This window comes from Penicillium crustosum, assembly GCF_028827405.1.
Source record: "Penicillium crustosum strain IBT 35664 chromosome Unknown utg000004l_segment0_segment0, whole genome shotgun sequence".
In the NCBI taxonomy this organism is placed as follows: Eukaryota; Fungi; Ascomycota; class Eurotiomycetes; order Eurotiales; family Aspergillaceae; genus Penicillium; species Penicillium crustosum.
In genome coordinates, this window is record NW_026623125.1 from 656,419 (window position 1) to 677,781 (window position 21,363).

Here is a 21,363-nt window from a genome sequence, read left to right on the forward strand (position 1 = left end):
CAACGTATACGACTTTCGGATACTTATTTCCCACAAGGAGGACAGCACTCATTTGAGGATTAAGTGTGTGGCCCTGGGAAGAGCCACTCCTCTACGCTCCATATTTGGGGATCCAGAGCGCGTACTGTCATCCTGTCTGGTCTCTGTTTCAAATTCGAGGACATCTACTTCTTATGATTCGGCCTTTGCCACTCCGTGGACTTCTCAGTGGTGGGTAGGCGGAAATCCTGCGGAGAACAATTGCCTGAATAGCACCGAATTCGGTAGTTTACTTATTCACCAATTCTTCCCCGGAATATCACTACATAGCCCAAGCCTTGAACTTATCCTGAATTTCTTGTATTGGTCCTTCACCTCCAACATTGAGTTATCACCAGGAATTTGGGCCGCTTTGACCTAGCGTTATTAACACCGAAGGCAAAGTGTGGCGGAAAAATTGGAATAAGACCATTGGAGGGCATTGATCCACTCCCCAGTAAGGTGAGTGGTTGAAAAGCGGCAAGGGGTGAGCACCAAAATGGATAGGGCAACCATCTTATGCTGTCTAAAATCCGGCATATACGTACGTATCGACTGTTACCACAAGGGTCGAAACGGTTCCAAGTGATTAAACAACTTACAGGGCGCCAGTGTAGGTGCATAAGTAGGTTTGTAGTTCCACCATTTGATTGCACTGTCTTGGTGCGTATTTTCCTCCTTAAATACCTTGGGGACCACCAATACCCTCGATCCTGATTACCCATCATCTTATTTACACTTTGGCGACAAGTCTTGTATCTCGACAATGCCTGCCCATGATGATTTTGAGTCAGACAAGGACCTTCCTCTCGAGTCAGGTGGAAGTGAGTCGAGCTCAACACTACTTCATCGCACTGACCCTTGGAACCACCACGTTAGAAAGTCTTCTCGGTCATTTCGGAGAGGGCAGATTTGCAGTTATCAAAATTGGTTAATGGCCCTCAATGCTCTTATATTTCTCACCACTATAGGCTTGTGGACAATCGGCACATTTGCTAGGAAGTCCGAGGCATGTCAATGTGATACAGAGTCGTGGACAACCAAGTTCGAAGAAGACTGTAAGGATAAAATTCTTTCTAGAAAATCGAACAGAAGGAAATAAGCGAGCTGATAAAGTGCTTTCTGTATCACAGTGCAATACACAAGTCGGGTTACTTTCCAACCTCATTCTTATTACGGTGGACCACCGTCAAACAAGACAGATGAGATATGGAAGCGACTCTCTCCTCGTGAGTGCATCTTTTTCTTTGAAACTTGAGAAATAGAATCACAGCTGACCGAATGACCTCTTAGCTGGTGATGGCATCGTGGAACTTCCAATTGCAGCGGCAAAGAACCTTCCAGAGTCCCTGCCCGCCCCAAATAATCCTGAAACTGCGTTGATCTACGGTGTGTCGGTCTTTCACCAGTTACACTGCCTGGTATGGATTTCAAAATTTTGATTATTTCATAATTGATCTCGTTCGACTTCAACATGGAAATTCTAACAACCCTCCCGCAGAACTTCTTACGATTTGCCTATTACCCTTCATCTCTGAAAGACATGGACGAGGAAGAAGTCGTCTTCCACCGGGATCACTGCCTTGACTACATCCGACAAGTTCTTATGTGCCATGCAGATCCTACGTTCGAGCCAATGAGCGAAGTGGGAATCAATGGAATGGGAGCTACCCATCAGTGTCGTGATTTCAATAAGATCTTTTCTTGGGCGTATGATCATCGCTCAAATAAAGTACGTGGGTCGGGATATACCGGCGGAAGACTTACGCATACGCCTGCGGACCTGAATCATTTCGATGAGGGGCCACATGCTGGACATGGCCATTGAGCAAAATCCATATGCTCGGGCGAGAAAAATATGTGATTAACGTCTACTATCTGAGAATTTGAGAGCTTAAGAAATTAAACGCAGTCACAGTGCATTTCGAGTGTATTTTACGTTAGTTCCTTGCGTCTTGCGATGGTAGGTTTCATAATACATAGTATACGTTATCTATATGTTACTGAGAGGTTAGCATCTACAGTGAAAATTTTTCATATATCCATCTTTATTAAGAGATCACACAGCTTTACAACCGACTTCTGGTATACTTCAATCGTACCGATAGCTGCGCAAGAAATCCATTCCATTGCATGCGAGATATTCTTATCTATAATCTTTTAAAACTTCAAGAATGTAGTATAAAATTGTAGTAAATAGCAAAATTTCATTTTCTATTAATCTATTTCATTCTTATTTCACGTTTAGTGCATTATTATGTCGTCCTGTAAGTTTGTAATACAGAATAGTATAATCAAATACCGAACATTCAAGATATATGTATCCACTTGACGCAGAATATCAACTAATACTACTTAATTTTCCATACGATTGACATTTCTTATATAGGTAATAAGCTAACCAATATAGGTTACTAAATCTTCATATAATTACCCCAAATTTGTCAAGGAAAAATATAAAACAGGCTCCAGTATAGATGGCGACTTCATTACCACCAACAAAAGCGTTGAACCTCGAGGCTGAATAAGAGCTGAACCCACCTGCGTGCTGCATACCACCTGGGCACACATTTGCATACGCATGTCATCTAGTCTTTGCAATGAGGTAAATTGGGCCTTAAGATAGACACTCCGTAGATCACTCGCTATCTACGAACAATCACAAGTGACTACCTTCCGAACCCCCTTACATAAGTACATATGGATCAGTAATGGTGCAGGATGAGGTGATATTTCCTTTGCACGGCCTGGTTGGTGATATAGCTACCCAGCTGGGTTCTTGTACATTCCTCAGAGCTCTTTGCATTCGCGTAAATGTGAGTGTTTGCTGGTCTGGGCCGCGGGGCAGTGCCCTAGTTTCTCTATCTATGTGTATTTTTTGTCCTTACTTCATCTAGTTACGAGGCAACTGGGTTAGAGAGACCATGTAGGGTCAGGTGAGGAGATAACAAGTAATTTTACATAGAACTGATTTGAAACTCCAAACTTGGTATTTTATCAACTTGAAAGCGGAGCAATTGCAAAAAGCATCTCTCACATTGACTAGACCATAGTGTTGCAATTATCGTGGCTATTCGTCTCACCCACTAAATTCAACTTCTTTTCTCTAATCTTCTGCTTTCTTTGCGGGGTTGACACCATGTGGCCTTTGAAGTCGAGAGATCTCGATTTGAAGTATCGAGAAATAAACAACAATGACGGAGAGGATACATCACTTCCAGTGCCTGAAGATAATAGAAATTGGAATCTTCTCCTATATATTGTGATTTCAATCCTTGCAACTGGGTGGACTACGACCACAGTTCTCTATTGGAAATCATCTACTACTGCCCCGACATTCAATGGCAAGTTCCAGCTCGGCACGTTCACCCCTATCCCAGAGGACGTATTTAGGCCAGTGAGAAAGGTATTTCAACCGGATGAAAGATATATCGGAAATTCGAGAGAGGTAGATCACCACTGGGATGACTTGGTAGCTGGTAAGAAGAGCAAACCATCCCATTCCATATTCATTGTTAACATTCCTTCTTCGCTAATAGGTCATGACGCTGTCTGGATTGAGGACCCAGAAAGGTGGGGTTTGCCTGAGGGTATCGTCGCGCCATTCGATCATCCCCACGAGACCGATCCCCCGCAACATGATTTCTACGTGATCTCGATCCTCCACCAGCTTCACTGCCTAGTACGTTGGCAAGTTGGCGTAATATGATTAGAAAACTGTCTAACTCAAGTTGACAGAACATGGTTCGCTTTCAGTTCTGGCAGGCACGGGACGGTGTCGACCTCGATACCGAACATGATGCGGTCAAATGGAATTTACATGTCCTGCATTGCTTCGAATATCTCCGGCAAGCGATTTCATGTGGAGGAGATCTCATAATAGAAGGGTCAAGCCCGATCAAAGTTGGCAATGGTAAAGTAAACCCCTGTGTTATCTGTTTTTCTTTTTCATGAACATGTCTAATGCTCTTGCTTCTATAGGACATGCTACTTCCGTTACTGGTTGGGGCGTCGAGCACGACTGTATTGATTTCGAACTACTACGTCAGTTTCAGATTGAACAGGAAAGAAAATACAACCTGACCTGGCAGCATGGTTTCTTTGAATGATAGTGGGGAATCAAGGCTGGGTTTTTTATGGAGGCAGTGGTACTGAGGTTGAGCTAGCAACCCATATAGTAAGAAATTTGGTATCTAGGAATAGTATATCGTTGAATAAAGCTATAGCCATAATTCAATTATTTCTGCTTCGGATTCTAGTATCTATAATTTAATCCACACTTCTTTGTTCGGCTTAATGCGTGTCGTGTACTCGGCAATATCACCATGCTGTATATGGAATTTCACATATTTAATTTATAAAATGTTGATTCTAGAAAGTCTTAGCGAGCATCCTGTTTCCTAAAATGATAAATTACATAAGTAGTGTAGGGGAAGTTATCATTAACCTTCCGTTCGCCTAGTTGGCTTATAGATTGAGGCACTTACAGAATGTTAACCGCGAATTCCAAGAGAAACCAGGTAACCTGAAGAATATATACTCCTTCGGATAGCTTAATGCTTTAGGCGCTACTTATATAACGTTCTCCTATATTGGTATATGAATGAGAGTTGATATAGAAGTTATAAAATTGTGCATAGACTTAATTTAATACGCCAGTTCCTTTGTGGAGAAATTCAAAACATTATATCAGAGTGAATTTAGAAATAAAGATGAACGAAAGGTACAAAACGACATCCCACTTCCGTTGTCATTAACAAATCATCATATCATTGGATCGCATTCTCATCATTGATAATTGTAGCGCGGCTCTTGAATCATTCCACCCTTCCGGCTGGTTGGAGTAACATGTGGCTATTACTTTTCAACGCCCTCAGGCTCACCCTAAAAGGTGGACCGTGCCGAGGCTGGCTTTGCAACATTGCCCTTGGTATTATTTTGAACCCTCTCGCTTGGAAGACCAGACCCAGGCAGGTTCCGCAACGTCGTCATGCTCTTCGGTATCGCGCTTAGATGCCCAGACCCAAGCAGGCTCGGGGTTTGCGTGCTCTTCGGTATCACGCTTGGAAGACCAGACCCAAGCAGGCTCGGGGTTTGCGTGCTCTTCCGTATCGCGTTTGGAAGCCCAGACCCAAGCCGGCTCGGGGTTTGCGTGCTCTTCCGTATCGCGCTTAGAAGACCAAACCCAGGCTGGCTCGGGGTTTGCGTGCTCTTCGGTATCACGCTTGGAAGACCAGACCCAAGCAGGCTCGGGGTTTGCATGATCTTCCGCATCACGCTTGGAAGACGCGACCCAGATTGGCTTGGGCTTTGCATGCTCTTCAACGTCGCGCTTGGAAGACCAGACCCAGGCTGGCTCTGGGGCCTCGGGCTTTGTAGACTCGGAATTGATAGCCAAGCCACTGGCCACTGCTGCCAGTGCAATAGCCAGGACTGTCTGGGCGGTGATGAACTTCATATTGGAGACTATATATAATTAGTCTTGTATACTGGGTGTAAAGTAAATTTGGCAGCATTAATCTCACAATTATTCGGAGCCTTGAACCTGAAAGATTGAAATATATTTCGAAAATGATGTTTGTAGTTGGATATTGACGTCGATGAAGAACAGATTTCAGGTGGTCAACGTGTGAAGTATTTATAATATTAGCCCTGGAGTGGTCACTTAGCTAAAAAGCTGCCTTCCATTGACTCTATGAGCTGGACGATTCTCATGTCGTCCTCCATTCTGCGGAATGTATGTCCATCGGGTGTTCGTTCCTCCTTTCGCGAGAACCAAAATAGCGTTAAGGCAGCGAGGAGATAGTTGTAAGGGGTAATGCGTGCTTCGGGCCAATTACTTTGGTCCTTCTTGCAGCGTTATGGGGGCTGTCTGCAACTCTGCCTCGTTTCAGTCCGTAGTTTACCCATTATGAAAGACGACATAAGACGCATCAAGCTGGGGATCGCTAGCTACCTATCTTATCCTTTTCTGGAAGTTGTAAAACATTCAAGGATTGCCTGATACCAGAACAATTACATGAGTTGTAGATTTGAAATAAGTACAGCAAATGCCGGTAATACTTACAATTTTTCCTTTCAGTGGGGTGGCGGTAATACGTAGTAATCTGTGGTAGTGTACGTCGAAAGGAAGGACTCTTGTGATATCTCACCTCGAAGTATATTACATGCAGGTCTCGAAATAGGAATTTCCGTCCATTTTTAAGTGTGGACGCCTAGAAAAGAACCATTTCCCACCCCGCAGACGCACTCGATAATCATTGTTTGATTTTCCCGACTACAAGCCGTTTCGCTCAAGGCGTTTTATACTCTTACTCGAAACATCTTTGAACACAACCAAAATGAACCTTGCAAGTATATTATCATCAACCATGTCTAGAGGCTATACAACTACAGGTGTATATGACGAGAAAGACCGACCTGTCGACGATAACCGATCTACCTCCAGCGAGACTTTGTTAGGAGAAACTGGACTTCGACCCCATACATCCAAAAGACTTTCCAGTGCATACATTCTTCTTCTTCCCGTTGTCTTTGGACTAGGCATTGTTCTAGGCATTACTAGTCTTTCATTCTTCAAGAGGCCTGAGTTTGTTCCCGGACTACGTCTAAAGACACCTATACCCAATGAGGTCTTTCAACAGCGATTGAAAATCCCATTTGTGCCTGATAATAGATACTATGGCAGTGGTGACGCCACAGATAAAGCCTGGCAAGAAATAACGAGCGGTAAGTTGATTTGTCCCTATTTCACCAGGGGTAAATATGGATAGTAAAAGAAAACTAATCTCAACCCCAGGGGGCGATTCGATCTGGCTAGAAAACCCATCAAATTATGGCTTAGCCAAGGGTATTTCTGACCCATTGAATACGGAGAGCATGGATGAGCGGTTCTACGTCTTGTCAAATCTCCACCAACTTCATTGTGTGGTAAGGAGTTCCACGAAGAAACCAAATTTGCGGCATTAGAATAAATCTGACTAGCGATTGCTTATTAGAATGTTGTTCGACGTCGCTTTCGCTACTATGAGTCTCAAATCGGGCAACCCGCCAACGAATCCGAGGCGATTTTCGCGGCCTGGACAGAGCATACTGATCATTGCTTTGAATACCTACGTCTTTCAATCACATGCGGAGACTTCCTAGTTCTGGAACCTGCTAGTCCACCGGGGACATCGCCAGAGCTGACGGCCGGCGGGCTGGGATGGGGTGTAGTGCACGAGTGCATTGACTTTGACGCGTTACGGAAATGGCAGGCTGCCAAGCGACGCGAGTCTGAAGAATCCGTACCTTAGCATATATTTCCTTTGTTAGAATATACTTATCTGCATAGACCTTGACCGTCTATTGTTTTTACCTAGCCGCAGTAGTATACCGTCGATACTTTAATATGTAGAACGAGCCACTATCACAATGTTGTATATGCACTAAACCCCGTAAAACGCTTCCGCAAGCCAAGAATATTTATTTTACCCGTCTCTATCCATATTTACCTCTATTTCCAGCCTCTTTCAGTATTAAAACGTTACATAGGTGTATAGTAGATGGGTATTTTTGTATTTTGTACAGCATAGTAATAAATACTAGCGCCGTTTGTGTATTTAATGGCGTACCGGTGGTGACATTACCAGGGTGCGGGGAATAACAGATAGCGCGATCAGAGCGACTTCGAGGTGATCGAGTCCACGTTAATAAAGCTTAAAAAGGCTTGGAATGTGAGATGAACGTGTTGCGATAACTGGGATGGGATGGGATCCCTCTGGTGATGCAAGGGGGTCAAAGATCATAGTCGCGCCATTCTATTTTGAGATCCCCATCTACCACCAGTCGGGGTTCCCGACGGGGACCCAGATAACGAGATCTCGCAGTTTCCATTACAAAGTCTGATTGCACAATCCATATCTTAGGTCTAGAATGGCTATCGCAGGTTAGGTCAGCTGGTTTGAGCTAGAGGGTCGCGTGGATCACGCGAGAAGCGGTTTCTTTGTTCTCAAGCACGCGCGAGGTGTTACTACAACCAAGCACCCCTACTAGCCTTTCCAACTGTCGCAACTCCCATACCAACCCGAGTCTCTTCCCATCTAATAACTCAGACGACGTCACTTTCGTTATTTTAACGCGAAACACGCAAATATGAGTTCTATGTTTGAGGCATCTCCGACATTCTCCATTGAGAGCGAACGTCTCCAAATCTCCTACTTCTTACCCGACTCCCCAGAGCACTGTCGCTTCCTCGTCGAACTATGGAACAGCGAGGAATTTATGAAAACATGCGGCCGCACCGGCGTCGACACGACAGAGAAGGCCTCTAATTTCCTTCGCAACCGTGTCCACGCCGACTACGCCCGAAACAATTATGGCATGTTTCTAGTCTCGCTAAAGCCGCATGAGCACGCATCTTTGGCAGAAAGTACTCCTATTGGCTCTGTCTCATTGATGAGGGGCGAGCCGCCGAATGCTTACCTGGCGCCCGATATTGGATATGCGTTTCTGACTAAGGAAACTGGAAAGGGATATGCCACCGAAGCCGCACTTGCGTTGTTGGCGTATGCGAAGAAGGAACTCAGGGTAGATTCCGTGTTTGGATTCTGTGGAACGGACGATACGCATAGCGCGAGGGTGTTGGAGAAGATTGGGCTAGAGTTTCGAGGACAAAAGAAACTGAAGGTTTTCGGAGGAAGGGAAAGCGCTGTTTATGCACTTCCTACAATGAGCCAGGATCTGACCGTGTATGGCTTGGATGATTGAGGAAACTAGTCACCCGCTTCTTTTGAAGACTGATTTTCCACGTCCGATCTAGCAAGCGATATCGGCGACCGCTTTTCTTCTGGCATGCTGTCAGATCAAATAGTATTGAAGGGAGGGGTTCTCGCGAATTTCGGTTGTTGGCCTTTCGCAGGTCTTTTTGGAGTTCTATTGAGAACAAATGACTCGAGAGAATCTGTAGATACGCGAAGAAGAAAAAGGACCTACATAATCTACAGTGGGTAGAGACCATAAGCTAACTGCGGAGGAGATACAGAAGCCACACAATCTATCATAAATATCTATGTATATAAGCACCGCAAAGGGAATCAGATACTGTTCATACATTCACTGAATCGAAGATAGCACCTGAAAGCAAAGTTGCCCATCTAGGTAATTTGATGCGTGCCCGCGAGTCCATCAGATCGTTGCGCAGCATAAGCCCAAATTGTAGCCTCGATCCTCGCGCGCTGTTCTGTCTCCACAGTTGAAGTATTATCTCCGAAGACAGAGTCCATTTCCTCCAGAGTTTTTCCATTGGTCTCTGGAACAAAGAGCCATGTCCAAACAAACGACAGGGCACAAAACACACAGAAGAATACGTAAGTCCCATACCCAGTGTTTTGAACAAGCGGCGGAGTAATAAGCCCAATGATGAAGTTGTTAAGCCAGTTCGACATCGTGGAGTATGCCATACCCTTAGCACGAAGCGAGGAAGGGAAGATCTCAGCCGGCATAGCCCAAGGGATAGGACCCCAACTAGCTCCATAGGTGAGCATGAAGAAGCATAAGAAAGCGACGCAAACCCAGCCTTCTGTGGAATGCGCTGGCCAATTCGATTGGTATTGGCTCATTAGGACGGCGATGATAAGATGCGCAAGAACCATGCAGCTAGCACCACCAAAGAGCAAAGGCCTGCGACCAAATTTATCCATTCCCCATAGTGACCAGAAACAAGCTAGCATCTGGCAGATGTTGATAACACCAGACATGTGGAGTTGCATGTCGTAGTTTAGGCCCATTCCCGCGAATAGACTGGGTGAGTAGTAGATGAGAGCGTTGACACCACCAAATTCTGTGAGCAGGATATGAGTTAGCCCGTTTAAGGAGAAATAGAAAGGGAAAGCGGTGGTTCCACCACGACAGATACTCACGTTGGAAAAACATAAGTCCAATACCGACATGCGTACGCTTCCAACACCCTTTGCGGAAACAGTCCAGGTAGCTCCAGACATGAAGCATAGCGCGACTGGTGTAACTTCCATCCTGACACTTTGGATGTCTCACGATGCTCACTTCCTTGCAATAAGCCACTTCTGAGCGAATCTCAACCCACTCTCGGATGACGCGCTCGTCGGTAGGGTCGACACCACGCAACTTGCAGAGAACCTGGAGCGCTTCTTCATCTCTGCCTCGACCAGCGAGCCAACGAGGTGAATATGGGAGGAATGGAATACCGACCCCGAGGAGTACGGCTGGAATCATCTATCCACGTGGGTTAGGGAAGGACAAATCGCAGGCAACAGGAATGCACACCTGAATAAGGAAAGGAAGGCGCCACGACCATTCACTCGGAATGTATCTTGTACCATAGGTGATGTAGAAAGCAACCACAATGGCAGTGACAATAGCAAGCTCCTGCAAAACCAGCAAAGTACCACGAATCTCCGGAGGCGCAATTTCAGAGATATAGAGCGGTGCCACCATGGCCAGCATGCCGACACCAATACCTCCGACAAACCGGGCACCTACAAGCATTTCGAAACTCATAGCCCCAGTCTGTAGAGCGGAACCAAAGAGGAAAATTATCACCGCAACCATGATAGACCACTTCCGAGAGATTTTGTCGGCAATCCATCCTTGGTTCATTGCTCCAATGAACGCCCCCAGCTCGATCATTGCCGTGAGGATTCCTTTCTGGAATCCCGCACCGGCTGCGTCAGGGCCAACCTCAGGAAATCGCTCGAGAAATTGGTCCATTGTGAGGGTTATGGAGACGACACCTTGGTCGTAGCCGAACATTGCCCCGCCCAGTGTTGCGAAGGCGGCGCATGCTGCTACATATTTGTTCGTGAGGATACCCCTCAGGCCTGTTTTGTGGGAGGATGCGTTAGTATGTGATGGGTACAGAGAAAGGCGGGGGTGGGTAATACCAGATTCGCCATAAGGTTGTCTTGTTGATCCAGGGGCTGGTATGAAAACAGAAGGATCCGATTTTATATCGGATTCAAAATGTTCGCTCTCTGGGGATTCTTTCTTATCGGCCATGGTCTTCCTTGAAGTCCGGTAGCTAAGAAATAGGGTCAATATATAAAATGGATAATAATGATCCAATAGAGAAAACTGTAATTGAGGATATCTTTCAAATATAAGCAAAAGTGTGGAATGTAAACTTTGTTTCATGCAACATCTACACCAACCAGAGTCAATGCAATTACCCTAACCGGTGCCCCCCACTCTACACTATACCAGGTAGGTACGTACTATGAAGTTGGCACTTAGAGTTTGGACTTGACGCCATCGACCGGGAGAGAATGCGGGGGAGACCCGCAAGTAATGGCCCTCCAAAGTTGTCCAATTCGCGGGGCCCCGGAATCTGACCGAGTCGGACACCATTTTCCGGCTCGGAGATTACTTTCCTTCGATAGCCGGCCGAAAACACCCCTTTTAGTAGCGTCGGCGAGCAAAACAACCGAATGTCATAATCGCCTAGTTCGGGATCTGCGCGGGTGGCTATGAGTCTCCAACCCTGCACTAAAATGGCGAAAGGAAACCAAAAAAGCCCTCTAAAAAGACTCCCAAAAAGGACATCCGAAAAGGTTCCCAACATAATGCCTCCAATATCAAATCAATAACATAGAATAGATAGAGAAGTGGAGGAGAAGTGGAGGGTGAGGCGGTGAATTAGTATGCTTAACCAATCAAACGTCCGTTGTCAGATGTGCCGATGAATCCCGGCTCTTTTGTATAGCCAACCATTCAGGCTGCAACATTAAGGGATATCTCGGGGGAGTTCCCAGACTAGTCCCGGTTGTCCGATAAGACATCAAATCTCGGCACCTCCCGCAGGGCTGGGCATTGGTTATTTGTGGCCCATGACGTCTTCTCCCCACTCCAACTGCCTCCCTACTCCCATTTGCCCAACATTTGCACATGTATTTATCTCTATTCTGCCAGAATAATCTCCCCTATATCCAAGAGTCATTGTAAAGATACAAACTCGGGGGATATTACCCGGTCACGCTTGGAGACGCTTTTAAGAATGAATGATGGCTATGAAATCCATCATAAGATGTGATATGAGGGGATTTTCGGCCATGTGGCTTGCGAGGGACAAGGAGTTAGTTTATCAACCGGGCCATTTTCGCCCAGCTACAGACACCAGCCGAAGTCAGTGGGTCTCGTTGAAGATCATCACCGCAAATTGGTCTCAATCGCGCGAGCTGCAAAACCCGAGACTTCTCGAAAGGCATTCTGGGTGAAATATTTCCTCGCAATATATTGTTCAGCTGCTTGACGACTTTACCCACGATGGCCCTAACGGAGTCCACTAATCTTGTGTATCCAAATTACTTGGACCTACAGTTGATAAGGTCCTCACTGATTATTCTAAGCAAGGGTGAGCTAGAGACGGAAGAAATGCTTTGAATGTCTACGTAACTCCTGAAAGCCATTAAGCTTATTTATGGTGCTAGTATGTGTGTGCTATACGGGGAAGAGTACTCTTTCCTCTGTGAGCTTATCGTCGTGATGCACAAAATGCCAGCCTACATAGTCATTGACCCTCATAAATCTGAGATACTCGGTCTTCTCTAACAGAAAAGCACCCACGAAGCTATTCGCACCATTTAGGTCCGGGGGGTGCATACTATTTTGTATGGTGGGAATAGCTTCATTTTGTTGAACTCGGGCATTTTGGGTACTTTACTTAATAAGCCACCTGTCATTAGAATTCGGATATTTTAACTTTTGCCTATTTGAAATAAGGTACCAATAAGGAATTTTCAGGCATAAACTAGGCCAAAAGCCCATTGGGACATTAGCTGTTATGCCCCTTCGCAAAGGAGAACAGCCTGAAAGGCTAGCTCAGCCGAGTAATTTGCAGGTATCCGAGTCAATTTTCACGGACCGCTTTGATATCGCCTTGATTTATGGCGTGTTGGTTGCATGGTAGGTCGATATTTCTTTTTTCTTTTTATTTTCTTCCTGCGAAAGTATTAACACTGGTATAAACGTTAGATATACGCTATCTTGTTCACGATCTATCTTTTCTAGCATTTTAGCGAGGACAAAAACTAAGTTTCCAAATGATTGGTTTCGTGAAGAGACTGCCAGTTGAATGGGAGTCCAGTGGGAAGAAATGCAGATTCCCAGTGACTAAACCGTGATCTATAGATAAAAGAAGGTAAGTAGTTCGACAGCTTCAAGCTTTATTAGAAGTGGCTCAAGTGTTAATGCGATTGCTGTTATATAATCGCATTGCCTAGGTTCTGCAGACAAGGCACTTACTTGACTTGACTTGCTATGGAACAAAATACAAGAACTAGGTAGAACTAGATTATGTATTGTACAAATGGATTTCAAACAATGTTTGCCACAAAATCGAAAACGTCTTGCATAGGAATACTATTCTACCTCGGAAGATAAATACCTCTAGAGCTTCGGGGCTATTAAACCAATGACTAATCCTCAATCCCGAGGTAAGTCGCTGATCCCGGGACCCACTGTAGATCCGGGTAGCCTGGAAGCTCGGGACTGCGGCACTCTAGTACCGCCACTTCACTTTCTCGACTAGATTTTGACCGCCTGAGTCACTAGATTTCCGTTGCTCTTACTAGACGATTGCTCTGCTTCTGTATGCCATAAAGTTAAAAAAAAATCTAAGTCAGACGGATCAAGCGAAGAGTGATAGCGTCGAGTACTTATAGTGAAGTATTAAGTGTTCCAGCATTAAAAAGGATAACCTATCTCGAATTAGACTTCAATTTTTAATTAAGCATACCAATAAAATGGTGTAATCTAGCTACCTAGTACCTATATGTAGTATAGTAGGAATATACTGCAGGCAGAATCCGAACTGGCGGTAGTAGACTGCCGTATTAAGGTTTGGGCACCTCTGACATCATCAACTAAAGCTGCCCCGGTGACCATATTCTTTTTTGAAAGGTCTTTAATCCCGCAAAATATCGTCAAACTTGATGCGTAAAAATACTCATTGCTGTTATAATTCAGTCTAACATACACTGAACCCCGTACTTCCCGTCCGGAATTGTGTTCCTCTAGTTGGCCACACCCGGCCGATCTCCCGTGAAGAATGGAATCGGCAGCACAAACCACGAGGCGCCGACCCAGCCGGCGTGGGTCAATACAATCGGAGGACTGGCCTGAGGAGGTCAACATTTCGCTCTCACCACATCGCGAGCGAAATCACATAAATGCAGACAGACGAAACACCGGGGTCAGAGTCTTGAGTATGTGATTCAGGTGATGCGTTGAAACTGCGTGGCTAACGGTGACTCTTTTATAGGCGATGGCCGGCTTGATATCAAGATCGACGAGCATATGCCACAGCTCGCCGGTTTATTGAATCGCATCCAAACGACAACTGCGCCACCCGACCTAGAGGCTCTAGAGGGCGAACCAACCCCGGAACCAATACCAAAAGATGAGGGAAAAGACTTCCCGCTGAAGATGAATATCGTCATTCAAGTTATCGGATCTCGGGGCGACATCCAACCGTTTCTTGCGCTGGGTCAAGAGTTGAAGGCATATGGACACCGCGTACGACTAGCAACCCACCTCATTTTCCGGGAGGTTGTACTTGACGGTGGATTGGAGTTCTTCAACATTGGTGGAGACCCCGAGGAGCTGATGGCGTTCATGGTCCAAAATCCCTCTCTACTCCCCGCATTCAGCACGATTCGCAGCGGTGCCATCCAAAAGCGCCGGCGCGAAATGAAGGAAATTATATACGGCTGTTGGAAGTCATGTGTTGAAACAGGGGACGGTACAGACTTGCATCAAATTAAGGAGGATCTGTGGAGTGACACAGTGGATTATCGTCGAAGACCATTTGTTGCTGATGCAATAATCGCTAACCCGCCCAGCTTGGGCCATATCCATTGCGCACAGCGACTGGGGATTCCACTTCACATGATGTTCACGTAAGTCTATTTTCAAACTTGAAATTGAGGGACGCCCTAATAAAAGTTTTCTAGAATGCCCTGGTCGGCTACTCAGTCGTTTCCGCATCCTTTGGCCGTTCTCCACCCGCAGGAATGTAAGCCAACGGTTGCAAACCTCGTGTCTTATACCGTTGTGGATATGATGATTTGGGAAGGATTGGGGGATCTTGTCAACTCATGGAGGAAGAAATGCCTCGCACTAGATCCGTTAGATTCGATCACGGCGCCAAATTTGCCCGGGCGGCTCGGTGTTCCATTCTCATATCTGTGGTATGGGTTCACCCGAAGGCGGCGGGTCTGGACACTTCACTAATTGTGGCTTACTTTAGGTCGCCGGCATTGTTGCCAAAGCCACGCGATTGGGCTGACCACATCGATATTTGCGGTTTCAGCGTGTTACCTGCGAAGTCAGACTACAAACCCCCCAGAGAGATCGAAAATTTCCTCAAAGCAGGGCCCACTCCACTCTACGTTGGATTTGGCTCTATTGTGGTAGAAAACCAAGTCAAATTAACCAAAATCGTGTTCGAAGCCATACAGAACGCCGGCCAGCGTGCAATCATTTCAAAGGGCTGGGGAAACCTCGGAGTTGACGATATCGATGTGCCGGATAATATCCTTATCGTCGGCAGCGTGCCACACGACTGGTTATTCCAGCACGTATCATGTGTGATTCACCATGGTGGTGCAGGTACCACTGCTGCAGGACTTTCTCTTGGACGTCCGACCATTATCGTTCCCTTCTTTGGAGACCAACAGTTCTGGGGAGGAATTGTTGCGATGGCTGAGGCTGGGCCCCAGCCAGTGCCTTACAAGCAACTCACAGTTCAGAAGTTGACCGATGCAATTCAGATAGCATTGAATCCTTCTACTCAACAGAAGGCACAAGAAATTGCAGATAAAATGCAGAAAGAGTCCGGTGTGAAGGATGGGGTACGCAGTTTTCATCGGCATCTTAAGTTGAAGACTTTGCAATGCGCAATATGTCCTGATCGTCCTGCTGTGTGGCACATTAAACAAACTTCCATTGGGCTCAGTGCTTTTGCTGCATCTGTACTAGTTGAAATGGGGGCTATCAAACCAGAGAATGTTGCTTTGTAGGTTGGCCTTCGACAGCACATTTCCAGACCACTAACCAACTGTCCAGGAATCGAGCATCGGAATACGATACATACCGCAATCCCACAGGCCCTGTCAGCGCAGGAGCTCAGGTGCTACTTGGAGCGATTGCGAACTTTGTGACCGGGATCGGGGAGGTCCCTTATGATATTGTTTCGGATTTCGTCACCGCTGGCCGTGCAATAGGTCATACTCGTTCACGCAGCAATCCTTCATCGAGGTTTTCATGGAGGAAAACACGCAGAAGTGAAGATTCAGACCTAGATAGTGAGGGGGAGCAGCAGCAGTATCATGAGACTGCTGAGTATCATGGGCCTCCTCAGTGCCGTGGACTTGGCCGACTAAATGGCGATGATAACGACGGGGTAAGCCTCGACACGAACGACAACGAAGAAGACAACGTGAGACACAACAAAATGAACCATGATTTGCCGGCTAGTGCCGTTGGCCAGCGACAAGGCATACCGATTAACCAGGAAGAACTGTTGTGCTATCTAGAGTCACGCCAGGGACATGGTGTTATCTACGAGATACGCACCCACAGCAGTCGAATATCGAAAAAGTTATTGAAGAGCATACTGTGGCTCCCAACAGACCTGACCCTTAGCTTGTCCAAAGGATTCCACAATGCTCCGATGCTGTACCACGACCAAATGGTCAAAGAATTGCCGAAAGTTATCGGTTTCCGGAGTGGACTCGCTGCTGCCGGCACGGTATGTCACCTGTCCTCGACAATAAAAGAAGAAGTCAGAACTAATCTTTTACCTCATATATAGGAACTTCGAGATGGATTTTACTACGGTATCACAGGCTTGGTCACCCAGCCTCAATATGGCTCCAGACAGCAAGGAGCGAAAGGAATGGTGAAGGGAATTGGGAAAGGGATTGGCGGTGTTATCTTAAAGCCACCAGCAGGTATGCGAACGTTGTGCTCCACAGACTCGCCTTTCCCGTGGGTAACTTATTCTGACTCAACTGCTTCTAGGTCTTTGGGGACTTTTCGGATATCCCTTGGTTGGACTTCGTAGAAAGCTTCAAAAGTCCTTAGGCAGGAGCCAGGAGCTCTCTATTATGGCATCTCGGATAGCGCAGGGTCTTGAAGATATGCGGGCGTCTACTGCCGATGAGCGGGCAGAGGTTGCTAGAAAATGGCGTCTTCTTGAAGAGGACATTCGTCCCTCTTACTAATCATCTTTCGAACCACCAAACCACGCGCTCTCTCCAACTCTCTTGATACCAACGACCCCTCATGTATGATGACAATGTCTGTATGCATAATTCTAACTATTTAATAGAGCACAAGCTTCGTGAATTAAATAAAATCATTTAATGATTACACCTTGAAAAGATTGTACTATGCCCACAAATTGGACCGCCACTGGTGCGAAACGAAGCACCAAGAATGGGTTCTCAGGCTTATATTAACCTGAATAGATTCAAAATAATCCATTATGCAATATTACAATTTAATTTAACACGAATTTCCCCCTTCCGCCGCTATTGTAAATAACAACATGAGAATCATCCGCTTCTGCGACTCGCCGATTATCATACACATGGCAGTCGCCATGATCAATTCATACAATCGAGTCTGCCGAATATCCCCCAATTCACTTCTTGTAGCTCGCTCTGTAGCTTGTTCGGTCCAAGTAGAGGAATGATCTTCACCAAGCAGCTCAGATACCGCAGAATCGAAAACCCACAACTCGCCGAATTTCCGGTACGCGAAGCTTGGTGTGTATTTCCCAATGAAGATATCTTCACTACCAATCCCAGGGAGTCTAGCAATCAACTTCAAGTGACTAAAGGGCATGAACCATCTAGCCAATTTGTCATCCGGGTGGACGTCTCTCGTTCCTTTCCAGAAGAATTTGATATTGGCATATTCGAAGCTATAGCGTCGAGGGTTCAACGAGAATGGAGAACTCCAGTTCAGACGGACCGCTTCTTCCGCAACTGCTGGTTGTGGTATAGCCTCTTGTCGCACTGTAGAGTAAGAAGGAGGACTGGGGGATTGTGTTTGTGAATAGCTCGAGTCTTGCTTCCCAGATTCAGCGACATTCTCCATCCCAACGGGACCGTTATCCAAGGCATTCGCCTTTTGCTTCCCTTCGGCAAGTTCTTCCTTTTCGGCCTTGCGTCTCGCATTTACTTGTCGATGATAACTTTTCCCACTTTCCCCCAAACCCTCCAGTTGCGGACCTTATACCCTTTCAAGGCACGATCATCGTTGAGAGTTGTATTGTTTTTGTTACTGCGGCATTCCCATTTTACCACGCCTCTAGGATCAATAACATCCTTCAGATTACTGCCGAACTGGATTGTCCATTTCCGCCAAAAGGCCCCGCACTTTATGAGGCAGATCGGTGTTCCGTTCTTGTTTCCGCGACGGAGAGTACGTGGCGTATTGTGGAATAAGAGAGTCGGGTGGTGCACGAAATAGCTGTTGGATTCATCGGTTCTGTCTCGGGATTTGGGATACCCAGCTGCGAGTTTTTCGTGTCTCTTCTTACTAGATCCGAGCTCCTTTCTCGGGTTGATGAATGGCGTTATTGAGATGTGCTCGTCGCCTTTGTGGTAGACATGCCAAATCGATAAACGGTGTCGTTTGGATATTGCCTCGTCGAGGGGTGACATATTTGGATGATATATTTCTTCAGAATTGGATGACTAGTGGTAAACCAGTGGTTGAAGTGTGTTGGAGGGTTAGACGGATTTGGCCCCATTTGGGTGCCCTGTTTTTGCTTCATCGGGCGCAACAGGTGGACCAAGTCACATTAGATCATCATCTGATTGGTTTTAATATATAGAAAACAAGTTAATACAGCAGAGTTACTACATATCTTGTAGTGCTAAGGGGGCTGTGCAGGTAGTCTCCGCCTCAGCCGCAAACACCATTCTTAGTGAATCATAGCTCTGCTATGCAAGAACAATATAGCCACAAACAATTAGAATTATATGTGCTTATCATAGCTATAAGGCTGAAAATGGCTAGAGTGGTCAAGACAGGATGAACACAAACTTATAAATCTTCCGCCCCCATTCACTCACCCACCTAATATTCGACGAACAAATACAGACGGGTCTGTATCAATTTCAACGATAATAGCAACGGATACAATCAATACCGTTAGAGTGATCTGCCCAACATCAGTTATATCTTCAAGACCAATAAGGATTTGTAAAACTCACACAACCCAGTAACAACCCCACAGAATTCAATTCCCAACCTCCAGAATAGATCATACCCCTAGAAATAGCATTCTGCTGCCTCCAGAATCGATACGCTCCAACAAAAGCCACGAGAATAGCCACACAGTGACATGCGACCGAGAGCGGTTTACCAACCCGACGAAATCCAAGACGGTCCGCTAACGCCTCCGCAGCCTGCAGACTGAACAGCTGCGCAATTAGCACGCCTTGCTGGGCAACGACGAGAGAGGTCCGTAGATATGCGAGGAATGTTCTCTCCAGAGCTTGGATGCAGAGTTAGTATTGTGCATATCGGCAGGTCTAAGTCGCAATCGTAGGGTACATACCGAAGTAATCCCGACTACTTTTATGTGGCACTGTCAGAGTAACATTATGGGTCCAAATCCGAGTGAGCTTGCCCCAAATCCCCCTTCGAGCTTGCCGGCGTTGCTGCGCATCGGCACGTGATGCGAGAGCGCGTGATGTGGTGCGACGTGTCACAACGCGATATTCATCGCCAGATGAAGCAGATGGTGTTGAGTAGTCCAACTCATTGTCCTCATGTGTTTGGAGCTCCTGGAGCTCGAGCGCTTCGCGGGGATCCAAGTTGTTGTCGTTGTCGCGCGGTCGGGTGTTCCGCAGAATGACGCCCGATGGCCGCCTAGGACGAGAAGTTTGTGTAGGGACTTCTGTCATATTGTCATGAATGATATTAGCCCGGAGACACCAGCATGGTTACGGTGTGGACTTTTTATCGTTCGCTGAGGGGTGAAGGGTGAAACCAGATTCTCCGTGGATCGACGTTGCCCCCGCATTTTGACGGTTACTCCTAAGTTTGTTAGCAAGCTCGACAGTATATCAACACAATTGAGGTTATTTTATACGGAAAACAATATAAATGTGAGCTGAACCAAGGTTATGCGTGTGATTGATATTGGCCAATAATAGGCCCCCCACGAATTGCACCATCGCCTAAGATAATGCTAAACATATTCTACTTTTGTATGTACTTTTTTTTTTTTCAAACCAGCATATTGATTCTTCCTTGGTCTTGCTATTATGCTTGCTTTTCACCTTGCTCAATATTTACCCACTGATATTGCTTATTGATAAACACCTCAGCTGCAGGAGGGGAGACAACGTCAAACAACGCAGCCTTCAGGAAGACTTTTCCAGGGGCCTTCGGGGTCTTGGTGTACACAGGACTGTGATCATCGTCAGCTACTGTTAACTATTGAAGGTGAATCATTCCACATACCTGCCACACCCAGAACAGAAATAACGCTATATTGTGGTTCGGGTTAGTCTTTCGTTCGAATGCGGCAAACAGTAAGTGTATAGATATTGACAGAGGAGTCACGCTTTTACCTTCACAACATTGCCGCTGGCAGACCTCTTGTCCTCATACATCTTCAATGTCGCATTTCGATCGCTGACGGTCAATTCATCTTCATTGACAAGATAGTTGACAGATAATGCTAGGATACTGTAAGAAAAATATACTGTTGCTTGGTCTTAGCAAGTGTACTTACCGCCACCACCTGCTCGCTTGCAACAATCGCTGTATTTGAAGATTCACTTTAGTATGCAAATATTAAGATAATATATTCCAGGTTCATACCAATGGCAAACAGTTGAGCTCGGAGGTCGCTGAGGAAGGGTGAGGCGAATACTCTCGCAATTGCAATGGCCTTGATAAGACATGGTTTCTGATTGGCTAGTAGATGCAACCTTTTGTATATCTAAATATGCAGCATCCTTGTTATATCTGACTTCCTAATATATTTTTTGCATGGAAGCGGGGGACTTTTGCCTAGGGAAAATTAGTGGAGCTCATGGAAATTGTTCCGCCATTGCCGCACACCCGCTAGGTGGCCATCGTCATTGCGATCTTATGTCTGGACTTTGGTTGTTTGAACATTTCGGGGCATCAGGGATGAATGGTACTTGGATGTACAGAGGGAACCCTTGCAGTAATAGTAATGTCTTTGAATACTGACATGTGATTTTAGAGCCGTTTCACTTAATTGCAGTGCTATGTTTCAATGGAGTTGGTGAGTGAAACTTGTACAGCCCGTAGAAAGCTGCACATTCTCAAATATCG

At 45.9% G+C, this 21,363-nt stretch overlaps 11 protein-coding genes across 11 annotated transcripts; 7 read left to right on the top strand and 4 right to left on the bottom strand.

Moving 5' to 3' along the window:
• Positions 1-784: 784 nt before the first annotated feature.
• On the top strand, positions 785-1,846 carry N7487_009299 (oxidase ustYa family protein; the record flags this gene model as incomplete). Its single annotated transcript, XM_056877029.1, has 5 exons — positions 785-842; positions 990-1,076; positions 1,152-1,247; positions 1,312-1,439; positions 1,520-1,846. 5 exons carry the CDS (start codon positions 785-787, stop codon positions 1,844-1,846), a joined length of 696 nt encoding a protein of 231 aa, XP_056725609.1.
• Positions 1,847-3,157: 1,311 nt separating this feature from the next.
• On the top strand, positions 3,158-4,127 carry N7487_009300 (oxidase ustYa family protein; the record flags this gene model as incomplete). Its single annotated transcript, XM_056877030.1, has 4 exons — positions 3,158-3,497; positions 3,558-3,700; positions 3,757-3,931; positions 4,000-4,127. The coding sequence occupies 4 exons, from the start codon at positions 3,158-3,160 to the stop codon at positions 4,125-4,127; spliced, it is 786 nt and encodes a 261-aa protein (XP_056725610.1).
• An 824-nt stretch (positions 4,128-4,951) lies between these two features.
• N7487_009301 (uncharacterized protein) lies at positions 4,952-5,476 on the bottom strand (the record flags this gene model as incomplete). Its single annotated transcript, XM_056877031.1, has 1 exon — positions 4,952-5,476. The coding sequence occupies one exon, from the start codon at positions 5,474-5,476 to the stop codon at positions 4,952-4,954; it is 525 nt and encodes a 174-aa protein (XP_056725611.1).
• Positions 5,477-6,389: 913 nt separating this feature from the next.
• N7487_009302 (uncharacterized protein) lies at positions 6,390-7,313 on the top strand (the record flags this gene model as incomplete). Its single annotated transcript, XM_056877032.1, has 3 exons — positions 6,390-6,747; positions 6,818-6,948; positions 7,017-7,313. The coding sequence occupies 3 exons, from the start codon at positions 6,390-6,392 to the stop codon at positions 7,311-7,313; spliced, it is 786 nt and encodes a 261-aa protein (XP_056725612.1).
• An 838-nt stretch (positions 7,314-8,151) lies between these two features.
• N7487_009303 (GNAT family N-acetyltransferase) lies at positions 8,152-8,766 on the top strand (the record flags this gene model as incomplete). Its single annotated transcript, XM_056877033.1, has 1 exon — positions 8,152-8,766. The coding sequence occupies one exon, from the start codon at positions 8,152-8,154 to the stop codon at positions 8,764-8,766; it is 615 nt and encodes a 204-aa protein (XP_056725613.1).
• A 386-nt stretch (positions 8,767-9,152) lies between these two features.
• N7487_009304 (sugar porter family MFS transporter) lies at positions 9,153-11,031 on the bottom strand (the record flags this gene model as incomplete). Its single annotated transcript, XM_056877034.1, has 3 exons — positions 9,153-9,838; positions 9,918-10,248; positions 10,300-11,031. The coding sequence occupies 3 exons, from the start codon at positions 11,029-11,031 to the stop codon at positions 9,153-9,155; spliced, it is 1,749 nt and encodes a 582-aa protein (XP_056725614.1).
• A 1,001-nt stretch (positions 11,032-12,032) lies between these two features.
• N7487_009305 (uncharacterized protein) lies at positions 12,033-12,411 on the top strand (the record flags this gene model as incomplete). The annotated part of the gene is made up of 2 exons (XM_056877035.1): positions 12,033-12,241; positions 12,273-12,411. The coding sequence occupies 2 exons, from the start codon at positions 12,033-12,035 to the stop codon at positions 12,409-12,411; spliced, it is 348 nt and encodes a 115-aa protein (XP_056725615.1).
• Positions 12,412-12,811: 400 nt separating this feature from the next.
• On the top strand, positions 12,812-13,102 carry N7487_009306 (kinase-like protein; the record flags this gene model as incomplete). The annotated part of the gene is made up of 2 exons (XM_056877036.1): positions 12,812-12,933; positions 13,039-13,102. 2 exons carry the CDS (start codon positions 12,812-12,814, stop codon positions 13,100-13,102), a joined length of 186 nt encoding a protein of 61 aa, XP_056725616.1.
• A 975-nt stretch (positions 13,103-14,077) lies between these two features.
• Positions 14,078-17,255, top strand: N7487_009307 (putative UDP-glucose,sterol transferase; the record flags this gene model as incomplete). The annotated part of the gene is made up of 7 exons (XM_056877037.1): positions 14,078-14,234; positions 14,291-14,927; positions 14,982-15,218; positions 15,278-16,045; positions 16,096-16,780; positions 16,844-16,982; positions 17,053-17,255. 7 exons carry the CDS (start codon positions 14,078-14,080, stop codon positions 17,253-17,255), a joined length of 2,826 nt encoding a protein of 941 aa, XP_056725617.1.
• Positions 17,256-17,538: 283 nt separating this feature from the next.
• On the bottom strand, positions 17,539-18,704 carry N7487_009308 (uncharacterized protein; the record flags this gene model as incomplete). Its single annotated transcript, XM_056877038.1, is given in 2 exon segments — positions 17,539-18,208; positions 18,220-18,704. 2 exon segments carry the CDS (start codon positions 18,702-18,704, stop codon positions 17,539-17,541), a joined length of 1,155 nt encoding a protein of 384 aa, XP_056725618.1.
• A 410-nt stretch (positions 18,705-19,114) lies between these two features.
• N7487_009309 (uncharacterized protein) lies at positions 19,115-20,963 on the bottom strand (the record flags this gene model as incomplete). Its single annotated transcript, XM_056877039.1, has 8 exons — positions 19,115-19,207; positions 19,260-19,543; positions 19,607-19,948; positions 20,334-20,464; positions 20,518-20,543; positions 20,628-20,737; positions 20,792-20,820; positions 20,881-20,963. The coding sequence occupies 8 exons, from the start codon at positions 20,961-20,963 to the stop codon at positions 19,115-19,117; spliced, it is 1,098 nt and encodes a 365-aa protein (XP_056725619.1).
• Between the last annotated feature and the right edge of the window lie 400 nt (positions 20,964-21,363).